Genomic DNA, 23,666 nt, shown 5'->3' on the forward strand with positions numbered 1-23,666 from the left:
TTTTCCAATTTTCTGTATCCTTATATATTAGATGTGTCTTTTGTAAACATATAGTTTTGGGTTATTTTATTCACAGTGACAATCTTTTTCTTTTAATTGAAGCATTTAGTCTATGTTTACTCTTAATCTAATTGTTGATTTATTACAGGTTAAATCTACCACTTCATTATATTCTTCTGTCCCATCTAAAATATTTTTCTTTTCCTCTCCTTTCTTGCCTTCTGTTAGATTGATTATTTTTCATTATTATACTTTTTTCTCCTCTGTTGCTTTGGAAAATGCACATTCTTTTATTATTCCTTTTGGGGTTCTCCTAGAAATTAGAAAATTCTTGACTTATCAAAGTCTAAAGTCAATGTACTTTTGTCTTTCTCCAAGACAATATAAAAATCTTAGAACACTAACACTATTACTGTCTTCCCAAGTTGTGTTGTTGGTAGCACGTACTTTAGTTCTGTAAATCTTTTAAGCCCTCAAAAAATGTTATTTAATACAATTAGTATGTAACTGTCCCTCAGTATCCATGGGAAATTGGTTCTGGCATCCTCTGTGGATACCCAGATACGTGGATGCTCAAGTCTGATAGCTGGCCCTCCATATCTGTGGTTCCACATCTGAAGATTCAACCAGTCATGGATTGTGTAGTACTGTGGTATTGGGGGAAAAAATCCACATATAAGTGGACCCATGCAGTTCAAACTCCTGTTGTTCAAGGGTCAACTGTATGATGATATTTCATACAATTAGTATTTGTGTACATTTCCTCACATATTTTCCAATTTTGTTGCCATTAGTTATTTCCTGCATCACTGACCATACATCTGGGATCATTTTCCTTCTGTCTGTGAACACTCTTTAGTATCTCTGCTAGTGTAGATCTGCTGATGATTAATTCTTACAGTTTTTGTTTAGCTTAAAAATGTCTTTACTTCACCTTCGTTTTTGAAGAGTATTTTCCCTGGATATAGAATTGTAGGCTATCAGTTATTTTCTTTCATCCGTTTTCTTTCATCCAGATTTCAGTTCATTGTCTTCTGGATTTCATTATCTCTTGAAAAAATCTGCTCTAAGTCTAATTTTTGTTCTTTTCCATAGGGGCTTTCCATCTTTGGTTTTCAGCAGTTTTTCTGTCATGTGCTTAGATATAGACTTCTATTTCTTCTGGTTGGCGTTTATTGGGCTTCTGGTATATATGGATTGATATCATTCATGAACCTGGAAAATTCACATACATTATGTTTTCAAATAGCTTTCCCCTTATCCTCTTTCTACTCTTCTTTTCAGACTCCAGTTTTGCACTTATCTAAGACCTTCTTAATAGATCCTCTGTGTATTTTATCTTATTGTTTTGTTTTTTGTCCTCTGTAATTCTTTCTGGTTATTTTCTTCTGGTCTGTTGTCCAGTCAGCTCTCTGACCTGTTAAACCTTGCCTTTGAATTCTTGAATTTCATTGTTATATTTTTTTAGTTGTAAAATTTATGTTTATTTAAAACATCTGGAATGTCCCTTTTCATAATGTTGAGTTCTCTGAAAATTCTCAATCTTGTATTTTATCTTCTTGATCATAGATGTTTTAATGTCTTTATCTGATACTTCTAATGCCTGAGTTTTCCAAAGTTCTGTTTCTGTTGTCTCCTTTCGGCTGATTCTTGTTCTTATTGTCTTGACTTGTGTCCTTATTATCTCTGGTATGCCAGATATTTAAAACTTATAAAGAATAATCAGAGTACTAAGAAGATGTTATACCAGAGAGAATTTTTATGTCCTACTTTCAGATGTCTGGAGGCACTTACAAAACTGGGATCATGTTAATCCAATATTAGGAATTGAGATTTTCTCAGTCACCCAGATGGCTCAGAGTTCAGTTACAGCCCATACAAGGGTGGTGTTTCCATTATCTGTTTCTGTGTAACAAGCTACAGTAAAATTTAGTAGCTTAAACCAACAAGCATTTTATTTATTTGCCTACAATGTTGTAATTGGGTAGGACTTCGTGGGGACGGTTTTTCTTTGCTCTGTTTGCCTTTGACTGGAACTGCTCAACTTGAGCTGAAGGATCTGCTTCCAAGATGGCTTCACTGACCTGCTGGTAAGTTAGTGCTGGCTGTGGCTGGAAGCCCAGCTAGGGCTGTTGGCTGGGCACTCTGTTCTCCTCCATGTGGCTTCTCCACGTGGCTGGGTGAGATGCCTCACAACGTGATGGTCTCAGGGTAGTCATATTTCTTAGATGTTGTCAAAAGTAGATTGCAAAAGTAGAAGCTGCTAGGCCTTTTTAAGATTTAGGTAAATCATCACTTCTGTCATATTCTGTTAGTTAAATCAGGTCGGAAAGCCAGCCCAAATTCTAGGAGACTACACAAGGATATGAATACCAGGAGATATGGTTTATGGAGGACTACCAAAGTAATTGTTAACCACAGATGGTTTACTTCCATTTTTGCCCTTTCTCCTGGGGTGCAGCACTTTGGAGTCTAAATAGAATTGCAGGATTTCCATTCTTATAGGGCCAGGGTCCTGGTTTTTTTCCCCCTTCTCTGAAGACTGAGTCCTGCTCAGCCTCTCAGCTTCTCTTCTCCCATATCATGACCTAGTAAGCAGCGATTCTTTACTCTAAAATGCTTTTAAGATGTACATATATAAATATAATTTTCCTTTCAGTTTTTCTAGTTTTTAGCAGAAGGGAGAACTGGTACTTTACCTAGCCAGTGATAACCAGAAACTCCTGATTCAGAAACTCCTGGTTATCTTTCATGTTTATATTCTCTTCTTTCAACTATATGTTAATTTCACAGAGAGCTTTTTACCACTGTTATATGAATGAGCCAAAGAGTGCCTCTGTGTATTGACCCCTACATTGTTTATTTCTTTACTGCAGACTGAGACCCATTAGCTCAAAAGCCCGCCAGTGCCAAACTCAAATTTTCACACATTCAGTTATTTTTATTTTTATTTAAAAAAATTTTTTGACCACACTATGCGACTTGTGGGGTCTTAGTTCCCTGACCAGGAATTGAAACCAGGCCATCGGCAGTGAAAGAGCAGAGTCCTAACCACTGGACTGCCAGGGAATTCCCTCAGTTATTTTTCAGATAACCCAAACAAGCAGATTGTTAGCCATTCAGAACCTGTCTACTTTACATATCTGCAAGACTCACCCCACATCTGCTGGCCATTGGTAGCCTTATGGTTATAAGACTCCAAGCTGCTATGGCCCGTTGGAACTCTCTGACTCAGAGACTCCGCACTATGCTCCTGAGTGACATCACCTAGGTGCATAAGCCCCCTTTCCAACCTTCCTCTCACCTGGGTGTTCCCTTGACCTCCTGCCTTTTTGATGGTAACCCCCATGCCATAAGCCTCTGGATGGTCTCATGCTGTGAGGAACTTACCCTCTCATGCAACCCTGTTCAAGCACCATCCAGTAAACCTGTTGTATTGCTGGCTCTTATGGTCATGTCTTTTCCGTTGACCAGCTGCCAAATCTCTCAACCCCCCACAGCCATTTCGTACATTTGTACTGAGTACAGTTTCCCTCCTCATGAGACACTTTAATATAGTAAGGTGCTGAGAAAAAGCTGGAATGAGAATGTAAGTGGGACTCAAGGAAGCAGGAGCCACTGGGCAGGATTAGTGTAGAGTCAAGGGACAGAATAGCAAGGTCAGGGCACCATTTGACTTCACATTGCAAGTAATGATGCCAATACTACCCCTACTGTGTAATTATTTCTGAAACACCTGCTGCCATAATGTATGATTCAAGTACTTTGACTACCAAGGCTTCACCCAGGGCCCTCTGAAGGCCACATTCCACAGTCCTATGATTTCCTCACACTTACAGATGGAATATCTGAGCAGCTCACCCCAGGAATAGTTAACGTTTTCTCTAGTTTTCTGGGATCCACAGTCACATTCAAGATTCAGGACAGATTGCATGAGATAACGATGGGAACCATAATTGATGATCTATTTTAGAGAACAGTCCTTTCTCTCATATAGAATGACATCGAGAGTCCAGTGCTGACCTCTAGTGGCATTTGAGACAGTGATCCCATCGTGCTTCAATGATCCCTTGCCAGATTTTTACTAGAATTTTTACTTCATGAGGCGTTATGCTTTTTTTTTTTTTAATATGACTTAAAAATACTTAAACTTTTGAAAAGTTCAAATGCCAATTGATAGAGCTTTGTTTTAGGTCATTTTCTGATCACTACAATTCTTTTCTATGGCTAATTTTAAGGGCAGCTCTTTACCCTCCCTAATAAAATAGGATAGACTATAATATTTGTGCAAACACAGTAGATAAAATGTGGCCAATATTAGAAGTATTTGTCTATACCAGTCATAAGAGTACTACTTTTCAGGGGATGGGGACCTGAAGTTCGGACACCAGTAGGCCTCTGACAGCCTTCAGCAGGCCACTAAGATGGTGTGCTATATTTAATCCTTTTCCCCACAGCCTACGGCTCACCCAGAATCTGAGAGCTGCATATAATACAAGATCTCTGTGTCTGGCCCAGGTTCCCAACAAAAGTTTCTGTGCCCCTAACCTTATTACATTTCCTGGGGAAATTTTTGCATTCTTGTTTTTTCAAAGCCGGCAATCTCTGTTGAACTCTGAACTTCAAGGGATCACAAGACCAGGATGTGGGAGAAATGGCTGCACGAACCTTGTCTCCTTCTTCCAACAGCAACTCCAACCACTGGTGCCTGTCAAAGCCCTCAGCAGGCGCTTGCTCTCTGTAAGCCTTCCTCCTGCTGGCTCCTAGCTCAAGCTCAGTAACAGTGTATCATGTCAAAGCTACAAGCAGGTCCTGGTAATTACCTGCAGCAGGCCCAGCCCCTGGCTCTCGTAGGGCTCCCAGTGCTCACGTTCTTGTCCTCCCTAAACCCATTTTTCCCCCCTAAACCAATATATTAAAACTACCAGGATCTATTCTTCTAGACTGTCAATTTCACTGACTCAATTTCCTTGACTATATGGACTCAACCTCATGGTCATACTGTAGGAGTGCTACTCAAACCAATTTATTCACTTCCTTAAAAGTTCTGATTTCCTGTCATACCTCCAAGGAGATGACTCTAGCTATCCACTACTTCCACTCCCATTTCTGGGAGAGCAGTATTGCTGGAGAAGATTGCAAAACTATGCAAATCAGGGGCAATAAAGACAAACAGCTTCCCCCCTCTCCTCAAGAAACCTCATTTCCTACTTCAAAAGGGGTTAAAAGTTCATTAGAAAGAAACTCCTTCACACCCTTTTACTTCTATACTTATGCATAATTGCACCCATCTTTCCCTCCTCCTGTTATTTAAGGGAAGAAGAACCTCTCCTTTTTAAAATTAAATTTGCCAGTGTGTTCTAGACTCTATTTATCTGTGCACTTTCCTAAATCCTGGTCCATCAGTCATCAATCTCTACCCCCAACTCCAGTATCTTCAATAATGTCTTCATTAACTCCTTCTCCTCAGCAAGCAAACATGCTCATTGTTGGTTTGTTTGGGTTTTTTAAATAAATTTATTTTATTTATTTATTTTTGGCTGTGTTGGGTCTTCGTTGCTGTGCACGGGCTTTCTCTAGTTGCTGCGAGTGGGGGCTACTCTTCGTTGCGGTGCGCGGGCTTCTCATTGCGGTGGCTTCTCTTGCTGAGGAGCACGGGCTCTAGGCACGTGGGCTTCAGTAGTTGTGGCTTGCGGGCTCTAGAACACAGGCTCAGTAGTTGTGGCGCACAGGCTTAGCTGCTCCATGGCATGTGAGATCTTCCCGGCCAGGGCTCGAACCCATGTCCCCTGCATTGGCCGGCAGATTCTTAACCACTGCACCACCAGGGAAGCCCATGCTAATTGTTTTTTAAAAAGGGAAACTATTTTTTTTTGTCCTCCCCTTCCCTTCAAATTATTGAAATGTTTATTATCTCCTCCTTCTCTTCCCCATACACTTCTTCAAAGTGTAGTTTACACAGGAAGGTTGCATTCTCAATGTCCATTCACTCTTCAGCCCACTGTAATCTGACTTCTACTTCTAGGTCTCTACCCAACTTGCTCTCCATTCCACAACATCCTAACTGAAAAATCCAGTGGCCCATTTGCACCTTCATTCTACTTGGCCTTTCTGCAAGGTTTATTGGCCACTCCTTCTTTTCTCTTGGCTTCTAGGATGTTTTCCTGAGTCTTCCCCTGCCCTGGCTGGGAGGCTAGGCAAGGTAGTACAAACATGTGGGTCCCTTGGGGCCAAGGTTGGCAGAAGGAGTGTGTCTTATCCAAAGTGACCAGTGCACCAAAAGCAAGCGGTTATTCAAACATCGAATAAGGACAGAGCAAAGAACTGGGAAAGCAAGAGCAGGAACTGGAGTGTAGAGTGAACACGTCAGAGACAGGATTTGATTCACTCCCTACAAGCCAGAGGATGGCCACTTCTCATAAAAGGACCAAGAACAGAGTGGATAATCTGACTGTGTTACTACAGTCATCTATGCTTATCATTTCTCCTCTGCGCACCAGTTAAATCAGTGGTTTTCAACATCTGGTATTAAGAATCGTCTGTGAAGGGGTGTTCTTTTTAAAAACTCACATGTCATGTCATATATATGTCTTTCCTTTCTTTCTTTTTCTTTCTCTAGAACTTTTCTACATTGCAAACTGAAGCTTTGTATCTGTTAAACAACTTCCCATTTCCTCCTTCCCTCAGTCCCTGGAAACCACAATTCTATGTTGTTTCTTTAAGCGTGATTACTTAGATAGAAATTTGTTTTGTTTTGTTTAATGTATACATGAATTGCTAGATTCAAAGCTATTTAACACTTTCTTAACAGCTTTGTTGGAATGCTATTATACTATTAATTATTTGATGCTTTTTTTTCCTATGGTAAATAGCTAAGCACATTGTACAATATTAATGGCAAAGCATTATACACATACAACATCAAGTTATGACAATTTGATCTCTATTAAAAACATTTATAGCCTATTCTTTTTGCTTTTTTTAATTTGTATTTTCCTCCAGGACTTATTTATTTTATAACTGGAAGTTTGTACCTTTTGACCAGCTTTACCCATTTCACTCAGCCCCAGCCTCTACCTCTGGCAACCACCAGTCTGTTCTCTGTATCTATGAGTTTGGGGTTTTTTTAGATTCTACGTATAAGTGACATCACACATTATTTGTCTTTTTCTGAGTTTTTCACTTAGCATAATGCCCTCAAGGTCTATTCATGTTGTCAAAAATGGCAGGATTTCCTTCTTTTTATGGCTGAATAGTATTCCATTGAATATATATCACATTTTCTTTATCCATTTATCCACTGATGGACACTTAGGTTGTTTCCATGTCTTGACTATTGTAAATAGCACTGCAGTTAACATGTGTACAGATATCTTTTCAAGTTAGTGTTTTTTTTTCTTTAGATAAATACCAAGGAGTGGAATTGCATGGTAGTTCTACTTTTAATTTTAAGAACTTCCATACTGTTTTCCATAGTGGGTGTACCAATTTATATTCCTACCAACAGTGCGCACAGGTTTCGTTTTCTCCACATCCTCACCAACAGTTGTTATTTCTTGTCTTTTTGATAATAGTCCTTCTGACAGGTGTGAGGTGATATCTCATGGTGGTTTTGATTTGCATTTCCCTGATGATTAGTGATGTTGAGCATCTTTTCATGTGCCTGTTGGCCATCTGCATTTCCTCTTTGGAAAAATGTCTATTCAGTTCTTCCACCCATTTTTCAATCGGGTTGTTTGTTTTTTTGATGTTGAGTTGTATATGTATGCAGTTGTTTTTTAAATAAGATAGGAAGAAAGAGGAATTACAAACAAACAGTTTAATTCTGTCTTTTATATTTACCTATGAAGTTACTTTTACTGGTGTCCACTAATTCTTCATGTGGGTTCAAGTTAGTGCCTAATATATTTGCATTTCAGCCTGAGGACTCCTTTTAGAATTTCTTATAGGGAAAGTTTGCTAATGACTCATTTATTTATTTATCTAGAAATGTGTTGATTTCTCTTTCATTTTTGAGGGATAATTTTGGTAAATATAAAATTATTGGTTGACATATATTTTCTTTCAGCACTTTGAATATATCATCCTACTGCCTTCTGGCCTCATAGTTTCTAATGAGAAATCAGTTGTTGATCTTACTGAGGACCCTTTATACATGATGAGTCACTTTTCCCTTGCTGCTTTCAACATACTTTTTGGCTTTGAACAGTTGTTTATGATGTGTCTCAGTGAAGATTTTCTTGAGTTTATCTTACTTAGAGATCATGGAGCTTCTTGGATGTGTAGATTAATATTTTTCATCAGACTTGGAAAGTTTTCAGCCATTATTTCTTCAAATATTCTTTTCTCCCCTTTCTCTCTCTTTCTCCTTTCCTCTGGGACTCTTATTATGTATGTGTTGGTATGCATGATGGTGTATGCAATGAAATTGACCTATCTTCAATTTCACTGATTCTTTCTTCTGCCCACTCAAATCTACTATTGAGCCCTCTAATGAAATTTTCATTTTAGTTATTGTGCTTTTCAACTCCAGAATTTCTATTTTGGTTCCTTTATATAATTTTTATTATTTTGTTAATATTCTGTATGTGATGAGATATCATTTTTATCCTTTAGTTCTTCAGGCATGATTTTCTTTAGCCTTTGACATATTTGGCTTATTTAAAGTCTTTGTCTAATATGTCCATATTTGGAGCTTTCTCGGGGACAGTTTCTGTTGATTTTTTTTTCTCACTGCATGTGGGCCTTTCTTGTTTCTTTGCATGGCTCATAATATTTTTTTTGAAAATTGGACATTTGAATAGTATAATCTGGCAACTCTACATATCAGAATCTCCTCTTTCCCTATGGTTTTCAGTTGTTGCTTGTTGTAGTTGTTGTTTGTTTAGTGACTATTCTGACCTAATTTTATAAAGTCTGTATTCTTTTTTTAAAAAAATATTTATTTATTTGGCTGCACCAGGTCTTAGTTGCGGTACATGGGATCGTCATTGCTGTGTGCTAAGAGCCTGCATGCTGCAATTAAAGTCTGTATTCTTAGTCGTGTGTGGCCACTGAAGTCTCTGTTCCATTAGCTTAATGGTCAGCTAAAGATTAGACAGATTTTCTTACACATTTGGAACCAAAAATCACCCAGTCTTTGCAGATGGCCTCTGTGTGTATGGTAGGGCACACCTTCAGCACTCAGCTAGGCAGTTTACAACTCTGCCTTAGCCTTCACTTCCTGCCTGCACAGCTCTTCAAGGTCAGCCAGAAGTGAGAGCTTAGGGCTTTCTCATGTCTTTCCTGAGCATGTGCAGACCCCTGGGCATGGTAGTAGCTTCTAGATTCCCAGGAATAGGTCAGAGCTTTTCAAAACCCTTCCTCCCCAAAGCATCTCATTCCCCAGCCTTTTCTCCCAAGTTTCTTTAGTGAGTCTACTGTTCCCCCAACTTTTAAAACAAGCCTTTTAAGCAGGTCTTCCAGGGGGCTACCAGACAGATCATCCAATGACAATTATTTACAAATGAAGTCTTTTCTGCTTCTTCTGGTACCACTGGTACCAGGAATGCAGACAGCTATTTCCAAGGTTACAACTGAGCTGAGGAGCAGGGTATGGGACTAAGACAATTTAAAATGCCATGAAGTTCGATGTTCTTACCATGATTCAACTTAAAAAAAAAAGTGCACCCCAGTTGCCACAAGCTTCTGTATAGTTTCCAGGTTCTGAAAAGGTTTATTCTGATAGTTCTGATAGTTCTAAAAATCTTTTAGATTTTTAGTTGCTTTTATGGTGGAGGAGACTTTTAGAGTTCCTTATTCTACCATTTTCATTGATATCATCACCTATCAATAGTTTAATATCTATATCAATTCCAGTAAAATGTATTAAGTTTATAAAAAACATTTCTTTGAAAGTATTCTTTTATTATTTATGCTTTTCTTTCAAGAATACTGATGGACATAAAGCAGATTTAAGGAACGTTTTGATATCTAATAGATGTAACAATATTCAATGAGATAAACAGTGTTAGTGTTGTTTAAATTTATGTCCACATAATTTCTTTCAACTACTGTATTAGGTTATTTGGCTTGATGGCCATTGCTAAAGCACCCAGAAAAAAAAGGATTGCTTTTTCTTACTGATTTATTCATTTATACTTTTCATGCATGCATTTATTTACCAGTTATTTATTAAGTACCTAGTCCATCAGGTATAGCTATAGGTTCAGGGTATCTGGCACATAAAATGCTCTGAATGATGCCATGATTTTATTTTATCAATAGATGACTTAAGAAGCAGTTGGACTTAACAGTTAGTATTGCCAGAGAGAGGTGCCTTACATTACCTTAGGACCTATATGGACTCCCTTGCAACTCTGACTCATTTAACCATCTAGAACTTTGCTAGTAAATACCAAAAGCTACTCCTATCCAGTATAAGAGTAAACATCACATTAGCTGGGATGTGCGGTCATCTCCTGGGTGTGCTGACAGTGGACCCACTTCCCCACACTGTCTGGAACTTACAGCTCTGTGCTAATTCTGGATTCTTCTCACTACTGCTGTCTTTAAATCTCAACCTGGGCCTAAGAACCCTAAATTTCATCCCCAATCTTCCTTCTCAGACACTGATCTTTGCTCCATCCTTCAGTGTGGCCTATCACTCAGATTCAGGCCTTTAAATCCTTTGGATTCATGGTAGCTATTCTAAAATCAGAGATGTAATGGTTAAGAGTAGTAGGCTCTGGAGTAAGGCGACCCAAATGCCGGTATTAACTCCACTACTTACTGCTGTGTGACTTCGGACAGCTACTTATCCTACCTTCCTAAGCCTCAGTTTTCTCAAGTGTAAAATGAACATGATAATAGTATCTACAATACAGAGATGTGAGAATTAAATTGAATAATGAATACAAATCACTGAGCATAGTGCCTGGCACATAGTAAGCATTCCATATATATTGGTTATTTTTATTATTCTTGTTATTAATGACTCATTGTGGCTCTTGTGATTGTCCTTCTGGCTTTTCTTTGATTGGTATAATTTGTACTATATAAATTGGTGTAAATTGTCCTAAAATTAAGACTGCATTAACTTTCTTGGGGAAGACTTCTCTAACCCCTAGTCCAGATCAGCTTTGTTATATACTCTGATGAAGCCATCCTTTTTCCTTTAGAACACTTTATTTCATCAGTAATTATACACTCATTTTTTTCATCATTTGATTGTTTTTTGTCTCCTCTGTTGGACCTCAAGTTACATGAGATCAGTGACAATGGTTTGCTTAGAATTGTATCCCCAGAACCCCTCACCACAATTTCCCTTGTTTTGCTTGTCTTCTAGTATGTGTCTTTTAAACCTTACTAAATCTAACTTTTTATAAGGTAAGCTCTTTAAATGGTACAAAGTTTGTGGTTACAGATGGGTATAGATAGATGTAGATATATAGATAGATATGTATATTCATCTTTCATAGTAATAATGTATTGATATTAAGTATCTAGTAGTAAATAGGTATTGAGTGAATGAGTGAGTGGAAAAAAAAGTCATTGATCATAACGATCCTAGTGCCCAGGAATAACTGAAGGAGAAGCTGCATGAAGAACTAAAAGGATCAAGTGGAAGATTTGCCATAGGAGAAGGGAGGTTATGCACTGACCTGGAAGATAACTCTGACATAGCCTCATATACTCTTCTTTTTAGTGGAAGGTTTTAGAACTCGGGAAACAAATTAGTGCTTGATAGAGATTAATTTCAATTTATTTTGTGAGCTTGAATCATCACTTTGCCTTGTAAATATTTACAATTCTTATTAGCTATGCATTCCCCTGACATTTAAACTTTATTCATAAGCAGCCTCTGTTATGACCTGTAATTGCTAATAAAGATGGGTAAAAGCACCACAGATTGGGGTTGCCACAGATCACTATGGAAATGACACTCTTTCCTGCTCCTTGTGAAAACAGCATTGCCACACTTTGGTCTACTATGAGGCAACTCACCTCTTCAGAGGTGGAAGATAATTTCCAGAAAGTTCCATGTGAAATTGAATGAAATAGAAAAATCAATTGAGTCCCTGCTACCCTGTGAACCAAGGTGTTTGGTACCTTGTCAACAAGGAGAAATTAAGCTCATCCATGGGCACAGAGACCCAGGTGCTAATATACAAAGCAGTTCACTTTGATTTTGTGGCTCTCTGAGGACCTAAGGAAGAGCTCGATCTATATCTGATTTCTTACCCAGCGGGCCAGTGTTATGTTAGGCTCTTGCACCGTGTACAGCAGGGAAACCACTCAGCCTTCCTTTCAGCCATCTTAAATTTGTTTTTATCTAACTTCAAAAATGTACACATCAGTGTAAATAAAAACTAACATTTAGGTTGCATATGAGATTTTGAATACTCAAGACTTAGACTCTCTTAATTGCATAACCGGCTCTATTTTCTACAGAGTTTTCCCTTCCTTATCCCCTAACTACTTCTCACTTGAAGGCTCCACAGCCATGTAAAATGTACTGTGTCCCTACTGAAACTATGGTCTGTCCTCCTTGCTGATCTGCCCCTCTCTATGTACTGGGTCAGCATATGACTCCCTCTTCAGCTAGGTGACCAAATATTTGAGAAATGGTCCTAAAGAAGCTGAGAATATAATCGAGGAGAAAACCCACAGGCAAAAATCTATTTGCTGACCAGTTCATTCTTGCATTTGGTAAATATTGGCTTGGTGCTACGACTGGAGGTGCAATGGAAGACAAACCGTACTGCCTGCCCTCAAGGAGTTGATGGAGCAGGAAAGGCAAGAAAGAGGGAATTACAGCTGTGAGGATTTCATGCTCTGATGGGACAGCACAGTGGGCCATGGAGCGTGTAGAGGGCTTCAAGGAAGGTCCCCACAGGCCCCTCTCCTCAAACCCACCTCAGTGGTTCCTTGGTTCCTTGTAATCACTTTAGGTATGATGTTTGGGTTTCTTCTTTTTTTGTTCTCTTCTCTCTTGCCTCTCTCCTTCCCTCCCCTTCTCTTTCTCTCTCTCTCTCTCAATTAGAGTCTAACTTTCTGCTTATATGCTCCTTAAAAAATTTTGAGAAATTGTTCCTTCCACAATCTTAACTTGGTATCTAAAATTTTTATGATAAAAGTGAAGAGATGTGGGAATTCCCTGGCAGCCCACTGGTTAGGATTTTTCACTTCCACTGCAGGGGCATCGATCCCTGGTCGGGGAACTAAGTTCCTGCATGCTGCGGGGAGCAGCCAAAAAAAAAAAGGCGAATAGATGCAAAGGGTGCAATTTTCAGCATATTACAAACATTGGCATGTTAAATATAACAGTTGTAACACTCTTTTAAACGTGTTCAGTGGAACTTAAATGTCACAGAATCTAAATACCCCCCATACACACACCTCTCTTACACACACACATACACACGGACACGCCCTCTCACATTCATGCACACACACACAGACATTCCTTAGAGAGTCTCTTGGCACCCATGCCCCAGCCAGGTTTGAAGAATGCCCTTCTTTAAGGCTGTTTTTCTCGCTCCTTACGTATCCTTTGTGGCAGCCAGTGCCCATGTGCCAGACCTTGGCTAAACACTTCACATGTATCATCTCATTTAGTCCTCAGCAACCCTCTGAGGTCAGTACCATTATCTGCATTTTACTGTGAGAAAAATGAGGCTAAGAGAAGGGGTTTGAATCCAGGTCTTTCTGACTCCATATCCTGCACTGTTTACTGTTACTTTATACTTAGAGTTCACCGCAGTAAAGGGATTTTAGTGTTAAAATCTGTGTGGAACACCTCGAAGAGAATATGTAACTTCCAGCACCACTCCTAGCACTGCTTTGCTTTTCTCCACAGCATTTACCAGCATCTGGTAGACTGTATATTTTACTTCTCTGTTTATTATTAAGCCTCCCTCATTTCCCCCAGCCTAGAATACAGGCTACAGGAGTGCTGGGATTTTGTCTGTTTTGTTCACTGCTATTTTCTCAGTGCCTAAAACCATGCCCAACATATAGTAGGTGCTCAATAAATCTTTGTTGGGTCATAAACAGGAGTTGCTGCTATAAAGCCATTAAGCTTGTAGGAGACTCTAAACATACCAGTGGTTGCTAAACGATCTGCTGAGCCTTCCTGGCTTCCGCAGTAATTAGATAGCGGTATGAGGTATAGATCAACAATCTACTGATTTTGGAGTGAAGGATTTTTATGTGCCAGTCAATACAAGAAAAGAAGGCTCTAATCACACACCTAAAGTGCTTGCTGAGCATTAGGTTAATGACAAACTGCATTTACGTAATTCGGGTTTTTGAGGAGAACACAGTCAGGTAGCCTTGCTCTAGGGCTGTGGTAGGGATGCATCTTGTAGCCATCACAGCCTGCTCTGCACGGCCGGGAGTTTGAACAAATCAGGGCGTGCTTGAGAGCATGGTGATGGCAGCCTCCCAGAAATCCCCCAGGGCTAGAGAGCCTTCCAGAAGGAATCTAAGCCATATACCCTGCTGGGGCAGTCACAGTTGGGTGAGTCTGACAAACTGGTAGGGCAGCCTGACAGAAGCCTCTCTGGGGGTGGGCTGGGAACTGCAGAGTGTTCTGGGAAAGGATGCTGTCTTAGGGAAGGAAGAGCCAGACATGATAAACTTGACCCTTTATCAAGGGAACAAATGTTTATCTGTCAGAGGGGGTGGAGATTCTGGGTATAGCATCATTACTGCTAGTCTCTGACTCACCCTTGAGCACGTATCTGGGTCCTATAGAAAAAGAGATCTACAAGAAAAGCTGGAAGCTTTTCTACCAAACTTTGACATTCACTGGGGGCTCTAAGAAAGTATCACAAAAACGAGGGAGCCATTCCCTACATCCACCCCCCACCCCACCTCCCAAGGGCACAGCCCAGCAGGCATTTATGACTCCTTTGAGTCTCAAGAGAAATAGCAGAGGCAGCTTCTTGGCCTGGAGGAGTAGTCAGAAGACTTGAGCACTGAGTAGTTAGCAAGGAGCACTTGCTACGCCTGCCAGGCCTGGGAGAGTGGCACAGAACAGCAGCAGAGCAGCTGTACCCAGCTGAGAACCAGGGACCTGCAGCAGCAGAGCCTAGCATGCCCCAAGTTGTACCTAGCAGTGGCCGTGGGCATGTCACTGAGTGAATGGCAAGGCAGATATCATCAACAGGGTGGAAACTTGGTTTGGTGGAGCAGTCCTGCTACATGGGAATGAAGTGATTCCTGGGTCCTGGGAGACTCTCCCAGGGGAGCCTCCTAGAAGGACTTGGGTGGTGGAGACTTTACAGGGAACCTAAGCTCTTGAGTCACTTGAAAGGGGCCAAAGACTGGCATTGGGGGCTATATAGAAAATAATCTTTGAGTCTCTTATTTCAGCAACCTACCATGTCCCCAGCCAATGTCCCACCATTCACTAGTATTTCTCTCTTCCTCTCCTCCTCCGCCAGCTGCCTAACTCAAAATTTCTGTTGGCTCAGAGAGACTGCTTTAATTAGGTGAGAGGGGAAGGCATGCCTGTTTAAAGCTACAGCAAATATGTGAAAGATGGGTAACCTCTTAGCCATTCCAGGTGTATCTGAACTTTAAAAGCTTAACTCAAGTGAGTCTCCTTCAGACAGCATGAAAAGGGGCAGTAAAGACTCTTAGGCAGTGGGAGAATAGGGGGAAAATATTTGTTCATCTTGTGAAGAAACATTGGTAGGATTAAGTGACATGACCCAGCTATGAGAGAATTGAATTAAATAAGGCTTAGACTTCAAACTCCTTGGAATTATTATGCTCTGTAGTATGGAAGGCAGATTTATTCCATAATGAAGGCCCTGGATAAGACTCATACCACGAGTCTCACTCTGTGCTATGGCACTTTTGACATGGAGCAAAAACTCACTTTATGCTAGATAAATGGTTTTTGAACAGTAGCACCAAATGGCAGGATAATTTTAGACTTTTAAGGATGAGAGTATCTGTCCATTCATAATACTACCTGGTATTTTCATTGTGATTTTCCACAAAGGGCTCCAAGCGCTTTGAAAAAGTGATCTCATTTCTCTTTACAAAATCTCAATGAGGCAAGTGCTTCAGTACATTATGGATTGACACGGTAGAAACCTTCCTCTCGTCACCCTCCCTGCTGGCCTTTGAGATAGCTGGGGACTCCAATTCATCAGCTGACTAGTGAAGTATGGTTGTACTTGTAATGTAGGGAAAACAATGATATAGGAAGACAAGATGGTTTATTGACAGGAAGGTTCTATGATAAAGGTTTATAAATAGACATAGGAAGGCACTGAGATAGGTCTGTGAGGCTGTTTATGGTATTCTCTTAAAAAATAAAGAACTAGAGATATTGACAATTTCCTTCCCAACTCTGTACCCCTCTTAGAGAACATAGCCACTTTTCCTTCCCATAGGGTTGGATCCTACAGTCCTTGCTAAGTGGTAGTGGGGATTTGCGATTCCAGATCTCCAGTTAGAGCCAGGTAGACGTGGGTGAGCATCTGACCCAGCTGGGTCCATTAGATACTTGCTCAGGAATTTAGAATTGGTACATAGCAAAACTGGAAAGTGGACAGGAACACCAAGATAGTTTCCCTCTTCCCACCTCTATCTGCCTTTCTGGGACCATGGGAAACTTTCTGTTTGCCTCTCTGAGAAGCTCTAAGTTGGTTTAAAAAGGAAGCCTTGATGGAAGACAACCTAACTATCTATCAATAGAGAAATGATTTAATCATGAGACAGCTCTGCCATGGAAAGCTATACAGCAATGTGAAAAAACTGAAACTTTTTATGAACTGATCATTTCCTAGAATGATCTCCAAGGTATATTAAGAGAAGAATGCAAATCACAATGTAGGAGTGATAGTACACCACCATTTGTATAACAAGAAAGGAAAAATATAACACATACTTAGACCATTTACATTTAATATAATTATTAATATGTTAGGGCTTAAGTCTGTCATTTATTTGTTTTCTGCTTGTTTCCTCTGTTTCTCATTTCTCCATTTCCCTTTTCTTGTCTTCCTGGGGGTTATTTGAGCATTTTCAAGGATTCCATCTTGATTTACTTCTAGTTTTTTGGAGTGTATTACTTTGTGTATTCTTTTTAGTGGTTATCACAGTCTACTGATAACAGTGTTTTACCAATTTGAGTCAAGTGCAGAAAGCTCACTCCCATTTAGGTCCCATTATTCTCTTCACTTTTAAATATCATTGTCTGGAGTATCAGATGGTATTATAATTTTTATACCAATCATCATATATTATTTAGAAAACTCATGAGGAGAAGGATAGTCAATTGTATTTACCCATATTTCTGTGTTCTTCATTGTTCTTTCTTCCTTTCTGATGATCCAAGATTGCTTCCTTCATCATTTTCTTTCTTTTGAAGAACATCCTTTAGCCATTCTTTGAGTAGATCTGCTAGTGATTAATTTTTTTAGTTTTCCTTAATCTGAGAATATCTTTCTTTCCCCATAATTCCTGAAGTATAGTTTCACCAGATATAGAATTCACAGTTCTTTTAGCACTTGAAAAATGTTGTATCACTTCTTTCTGGCCACTATCATTTCAGATGAGAAATCTGCTGTCATTTGAATTATTGTCCCCATATAAGCATTGTGTTGTTTCTCTGTCTGCTTTTATTTACTTTGTCTTTAGTTTTCAGAGGTTTAATTATGATGTGTCTTAGCATGGACTTGTTTAGATTTATACTATTTGAGATTCACTGGGCTTCTTTTTTTTTTTTAATTAATTAATTTATTTATTTATTTTTGGCTGCATTGGGTCTTTGTTGCTGCATGCGGGCTTTCTCTAGTTGTGGCAAGAGAGGACTACTCTTTGTTGCAGTGCGCAGGCTTCTCATTGTGGTGGCTTCTTTTGTTGTGGAGCACGGGCTCTAGGCATGCAGGCTTCAGTAGTTGTGGCTCGTGGGCTCTAGAGCGCAGGCTCAGTAGTTGTGGCGCACGGGCTTAGTTGCTCCACAGCATGTGGGATCTTCCTGGACCAGGGCTCAAACCCCTGTCGCTTGCATTGGCGGGTGGATTCTTAACCACTGCACCACCAGGGAAGCCCTCACTCAGCTTCTTGATTTGTAGGTTTATATGTTTTGCCAAATTTGGGGAATTTTCGATGGTTATTTCTTTGAATACTCTTCAGTCTCACTCTCTTTCTTCTCTTCTAGGACATGAATGCTGTAAATGTTAGATCTTTCGTTATGGCCTCGCAGTTTCCTGTGACTGTTTGTTTTCAGTTTATGTTCTCTTGTTCAGATTGCATACATTGTATTGATCTGTCCTCAACTTCACTGATTCTTTCCTCTGTCATCTCTGCTGTACTAGTGAGCTCATCCAGTTAGTTATATTATTTCTGTTATTTTTCAGTTCTTTAATTTCCATTTGGTTCTTCTTTACAACTTCTATTTCTTTGCTGAAATTTCCATTTTTTTCACTTGGTTCAAGAGAATTTGTAATTGCTTGTTGAATCTTTTTTATGATGGTTACTTTAAAATACTTAAATAATTCCAATAACTGGTTCATCTCTATGTGGGAGTCAGATGATTATCTCTTCTCATGCAAGTTGGGATTTCCTTCGTTCTTTGTATAAAATGCGTGATTTTAATCTGGACATTTTGGCTATTATGTTAGGAGACTCTGGGTCCTATTTAAATTTTTCATTTTAATAGACAGTCAGTTTGTTTGGGTTTAGCATGCAGGTCCTAGCCTACTTTTGTGGTCAGTTGTTCCAGTGACAATCTAGTTTTCAGAACCTCCATGGTGCTATTTTGGTCTGCTTGGTTTGTCTCCTGCCTCTGGGGCCGCTACTGGTGCTTGTTGGTACTAGTTGAGGAAGTGAAAGGAGCCTTCCTAGGCTGGATGTCTGGTGCCTTTAGGTGGGGGAAGGGAATCTCCAGGCTGCAGGGACAAAAACATTTCCTGGGCTGGGTATTGGTTGTGGCAGAATACCCCTTGTTAATTTCCCCTGTAAAGTGGGATCTCTGGGTGGGAGAGGGGAGTCTCAGGCTGGTGGGAAAGTCCTCTGGCTGGCTCTTGTTAGGGGGACATTCAGTTGGTCCTCTTTGCTGTTTCTGCTGGGATTACCTAGAGTTGTTGGCAGGACTTCCGTTCAATTTAGAGGAAGAATAGGACTACCTGGCTGCCTTCCATTGCTAGAGCGGGTGTTGGGAAAGGCCAGGCCTGGATTACCTTTTCTTGGGTGTGGAGTTGTAAGATGCCTTGTCACTGTGTTGCTCCTTTGGTCCTGTGATCCCTAACCAATTCATCTCTTCTTCTTCCATCTACCTTTCGAAGGTTCTCTTTTTTTGTCTCTTGTGTTATTTCCAAGGGTTTTCGTCATGCTTATTAGCAGGGAGGATCTGTGAGAGAAAAGCCTATACCATCTTGCCTAGACCAGAAGGTCTCTTTATATGTTTATAGAGCATAAGATCTCTCTAGAAGGGTACACAGGAATTTCTTTCCCTGGGGAGGGAACCTGGGGGATATGAGGTAGGAGGGAGAATTTTTTTGTATACCTGTTTATGTGTTCTCATTTTAATCAGGTGAATATATTATCTATTCAAAAATAAAATAAAATATAAAAAAGAAAGAGGTCTTCTAGCTCAGCCTTGTTTTCAAGAGCACAACCAAGGATTACAACAGAGGTCAAGCACCGTATGGTCTGAACAGTTGGTAATTTTATTAAACTTCACTGACTTTTAATTTCACTATATTGTCACTGCTTTGATCCAGATCCCTGAATATAAGAATAATATTCTCAGTGGATTTTCAGCCTGCTCATACATTTTGAATAACTTGCAGAATACAAATGTGTAATTTAGTTAGAAGTAGATGCTTTTGGCAGCATACTAGTACCCTAATCAGCTGAAAAAATAATATTTGTATGACATTAAAACAAAATTAATAGGAAGACACTGATTACATGAAAAGACTTTAGGTTGTAATTATTAAACTTGCAAACTACTCAGCATAATTAGTGTCTTAATTAGGATATGACTTGAAATTTTAGCTTACAAAATAAATAAAGGCAATGAAAAGTCACATTTGTAAAGTAAAGCGGGCTTTAGAACTTACAGTGAGACATCACTTTTTTTCTCATTTTGGGGGTCATCTTGGTAGGGTATTATGCTTACAGTGCATAAACTTTGATTCCCAGTCCCACCCCAGCACAGTTTCTCAGCCCCAAGCCTTAAAGGTCAAGTTTAGTGACCCTTCACCAAGGACATCTACCCACAGGGGGCTGAACAGCTCCCAGCCACACTCCTGGGTAGCTCTAGGGCACAATGAAACAGCAAAGACTTTTTCTTCTCCAGCACCTTAAGTGAAATATAAACTAGAAGATTGATATTGACTTTGATCAAAATCTACCATTTTCACAGAACTTTGTGGATTCAAATGGAAATTTTCACCACTGTCATTTATTCTTCAGCACATGCTTCTTGAAGACGTTTCAGGTCCCATAGTTTACCACACGGTGAAGGTTCCAATTCAAAGCCAAAGAATTTTCCATCAGTAGATAAAAATGGAGAATTCAATACATTTTGGTGGGCTAGTGATTTGGGAAAAAAATTAATCTGGAATCCTACCTTCATTCCTCATGTCAAAATAAACTCCAAATGGATCAAAGATTTAATATAAAAGCAAAATCATAAATGTACTAGAAGAAGATAATGGTTAATATTTTTATAATATTATAATCGGGAGAGGCTTTCTAACCACAACAGATAAAACAAAAGCCATAAAGGAAATGACTAACAAATTTGCCTACTTAAAAATATTAAACTTCCATACAACAAAAAACAAACAAAAATAAGTTTAAAAACCGAATTCAAGGCCAAATCAAGAAGTAACTGATTAAAATCTGAAACTTTCATTTGTATTTTGATTCATTTTTCTTCTAAAGGCACAGCTTTATTCCTCAATAAGTTAGGAAGTAATTGGAAATATGCATCATCATTTATGTACAAGGATATTAAGTATAGTGAAAATTAAAAGAATTTACATGTTAAAAAGTAGCTCATAAAGTAATTAAGTTACAGAATAGCCATAGGCTGCAGGCATTAAAAATCACAATATTAAATAGCACCAAAATATTTTCATGATAGGATCTTGTTAAAAAGAAAGCTAGTTAGTTGGTGGGAATGTAAATTGGTGCAGCCACTATGGAAAACAGTGTGGAGGTTTCTCAAAAAACTAAAAATAGAACTGCCATATGACCCAGCAGTTCCACTCCTGGGTATATATCCGAATAAGCAAAACCACTAATTTGAAAACATACATGCGCCCAATATAGGGATGGGGGAGTGGGAGGTACAAACTACTGGGTGTAAGATAGGCTCAAGGATGTATTGTACAACAAGGGGAATGCAGCCAATATTTAGTAATAACTGTAAATGGATATTAACCTTTAAAAATTGTATAAAAATTTAAAAAATTAAATAAAAAAGAGAGAAAAAATTATGTTTTCCTAAAATATGAAATGCAAGAGGCTGGAAAAAAATTTTTAATGAAAAAATACAACAAACTAGTGAATGTAACATAAAAGAAGCAGACTCACAGGTATAGAGAGCAAACTAGTGGTTACCAGTGGCGGGGGAGGGGGAGGGGGAGGGACAAACTACTGGGTGTAAGACAGGCTCAAGGGCGTACTGTACAACACAGGGAACAGAGCCAGTATTTTGTAGTAACTGTACATGGAAAGTAACCTTTAAAAATTGTATAAAAATAAATAAATAAAATTGGGACAAGACAAAAAAAAAGACCGCTACTTAAGAGAATATAGATAAATCCAATTCGAGTGTAAAATGTCTTCTCTAGATTTTTTAAAAAAGACTGGAAGAAAAAATATCAATGATAATTATCACTAGAGGTAGAATTATGGATAAATGTTATTATCATCATTTTTAGTGATTTCCAAATTTTGCACAATAAGTAAATTATTTTTTTACTTAATCCTTTTTAAAATTCCTTGGTGCTTTGAAGAAAAAGATATTTCAGTTTTTCCCAAAAGTAGCTAACTTGGAACTAGATCAGATATGAAAGATCAAAACTGAAGACTTGAAAAGCATAGCGCAATACAGCAATTACAAAGAAGCTCCCCTTTATTTATTTTTTTAAATCCCTCTCCCACATTTGGTGACGCTATCTCATGTGGGTTAAATCACAACTCCTGGTCACTTGCAGTGTTTGTCTGTCTGTCTGTCTCTCTCTCTCTAACAATGCAGGCCTAGAACACAGGCTACCCTTTCCTAAGGCCCAGCATCACAAGAGAGTTCTTTCATAAAATCAGTGTGATGCCGTCCATTCCCAACTGCTTATGCTATAGAATAGGGAATGGAACATGAGTTCCAAAACTCTTGATTACCAGCTCTCAGCAGGAAGCTTATGTCTTTAATTGGAGGCACTCGCCAATCACAAAATAACTATCACTAACAGTGCAGGAAATATCATCATTGAACTTCCTCTGTACCTGTAGGTTTTCTTAATTTCTTCATTTGATGCTCCCTTATGCAGACCAAGAATTTCATATAGAGCTTCTCCAGATGTTGACATAGTCCGCTGTCTTTGGTTAGGTATGTTACCTGCCATTTTCTCAAGCTGCAAAACCAGAGGGGAAATAGCCATGAGGGTTATGCATACTGGATCCCACTCTCTCAAGGGAAGATAGTTCATTTCTGACCTTTTATAAAATGGCAATCTGAAGTACATCTTTGTGTTAGCTGCAAAAGGAGGGGAGAAAAAGGTTAGGAAAGCCAACACTAGAGCTTCAAGCCAGTCAGGGTTTTAAAGGCTACATACAGGCAGCCATGCAAATGGAATATGGCTTTGTCCACATGGGTAAATAGAAGCAAAATGTTATCTAAATATCCAGCTAACTCATAATTGTTAAAAATCAGTCCTCCCAAGTCAGGCATATATAGATTTTTTTGGTCAGAATTTGCATAACTCCTTTTTTGTATCTTTTCCAAATTTAGCCAGCAATGGAAATAATCATCTATTTTACTTTGACTCTATTGGCCTAGCCATTGTTAGAGTATGAGTTTTTTTAAAAAAAAAAACAAACAAAACACAAAAAACCAACTTTCTGTGAGTATCAAAAAAAAAAAAAAAAAAATCCTGGTCTCATTTAGGAGCCTGGTTAGAACTTCTCTGCAGCTGTGGGATACCAAGTCCTCCGACAGTGCTCATGGGTTTTGCACACGAGATAGCACAGCACAGAAAGGGCTGTGCTGTCCCAAGTCCCAAGGAGCCATCTTCCTGCTGTGTTCTGGCTCTAGGGGGGAAGCACGGAGAAGCAAGCACACTGGGGGCATCCCTGCGTCCACACTCAGCCTCGCCAAGCCTTAACGTCTTCACTTGCAATGTGAGGATGATAAAGCCCACATCATAAGGATACCTTAAGGATTTAGAACTAATGCGTATAATGTACCCAGGACATAGTAACTTCAAAGAACTATTTTTATTAAAGGAGGCACAGTGTGTAAGTCAGGGAGTGCCCTGTAGTCAGACCCTCTGGGTTGGAATATTGGCCTTGCCATGACCAGCTGCATAACCATCCCTATCTATAAATTGGAGACAAAAAAGTGCCTAAACTCATAGAGCTGTTGAAGAATTAAATAAGTTAATATGTTAAGAAACAGAAACAAATACCAATGTTCATAGCAGCAT

At 39.2% G+C, this 23,666-nt stretch overlaps 2 protein-coding genes across 4 annotated transcripts in view; one reads left to right on the plus strand and one right to left on the minus strand.

Annotated features, from left to right (window-relative positions):
* Window positions 1-22,586, minus strand: part of DNAJC5B (DnaJ heat shock protein family (Hsp40) member C5 beta) — a 57,688-nt gene extending 35,102 nt beyond the window's left edge. Inside the window, exon 1 of the mRNA XM_059901837.1 lies at window positions 22,468-22,586. Coding sequence (XP_059757820.1) covers window positions 22,468-22,586 — 119 coding nt within the window. The remainder of the gene's footprint in view (window positions 1-22,467) is intronic.
* PDE7A (phosphodiesterase 7A) overlaps window positions 1-23,666 on the plus strand; it is a 361,811-nt gene that overhangs the window by 59,262 nt on the left and 278,883 nt on the right. The gene's annotated exons all lie outside the window — the stretch shown is intronic.

Source organism: Balaenoptera ricei, chromosome 17 (genome assembly GCF_028023285.1).
Source record: "Balaenoptera ricei isolate mBalRic1 chromosome 17, mBalRic1.hap2, whole genome shotgun sequence".
Taxonomy (NCBI): Eukaryota; Metazoa; Chordata; class Mammalia; order Artiodactyla; family Balaenopteridae; genus Balaenoptera; species Balaenoptera ricei.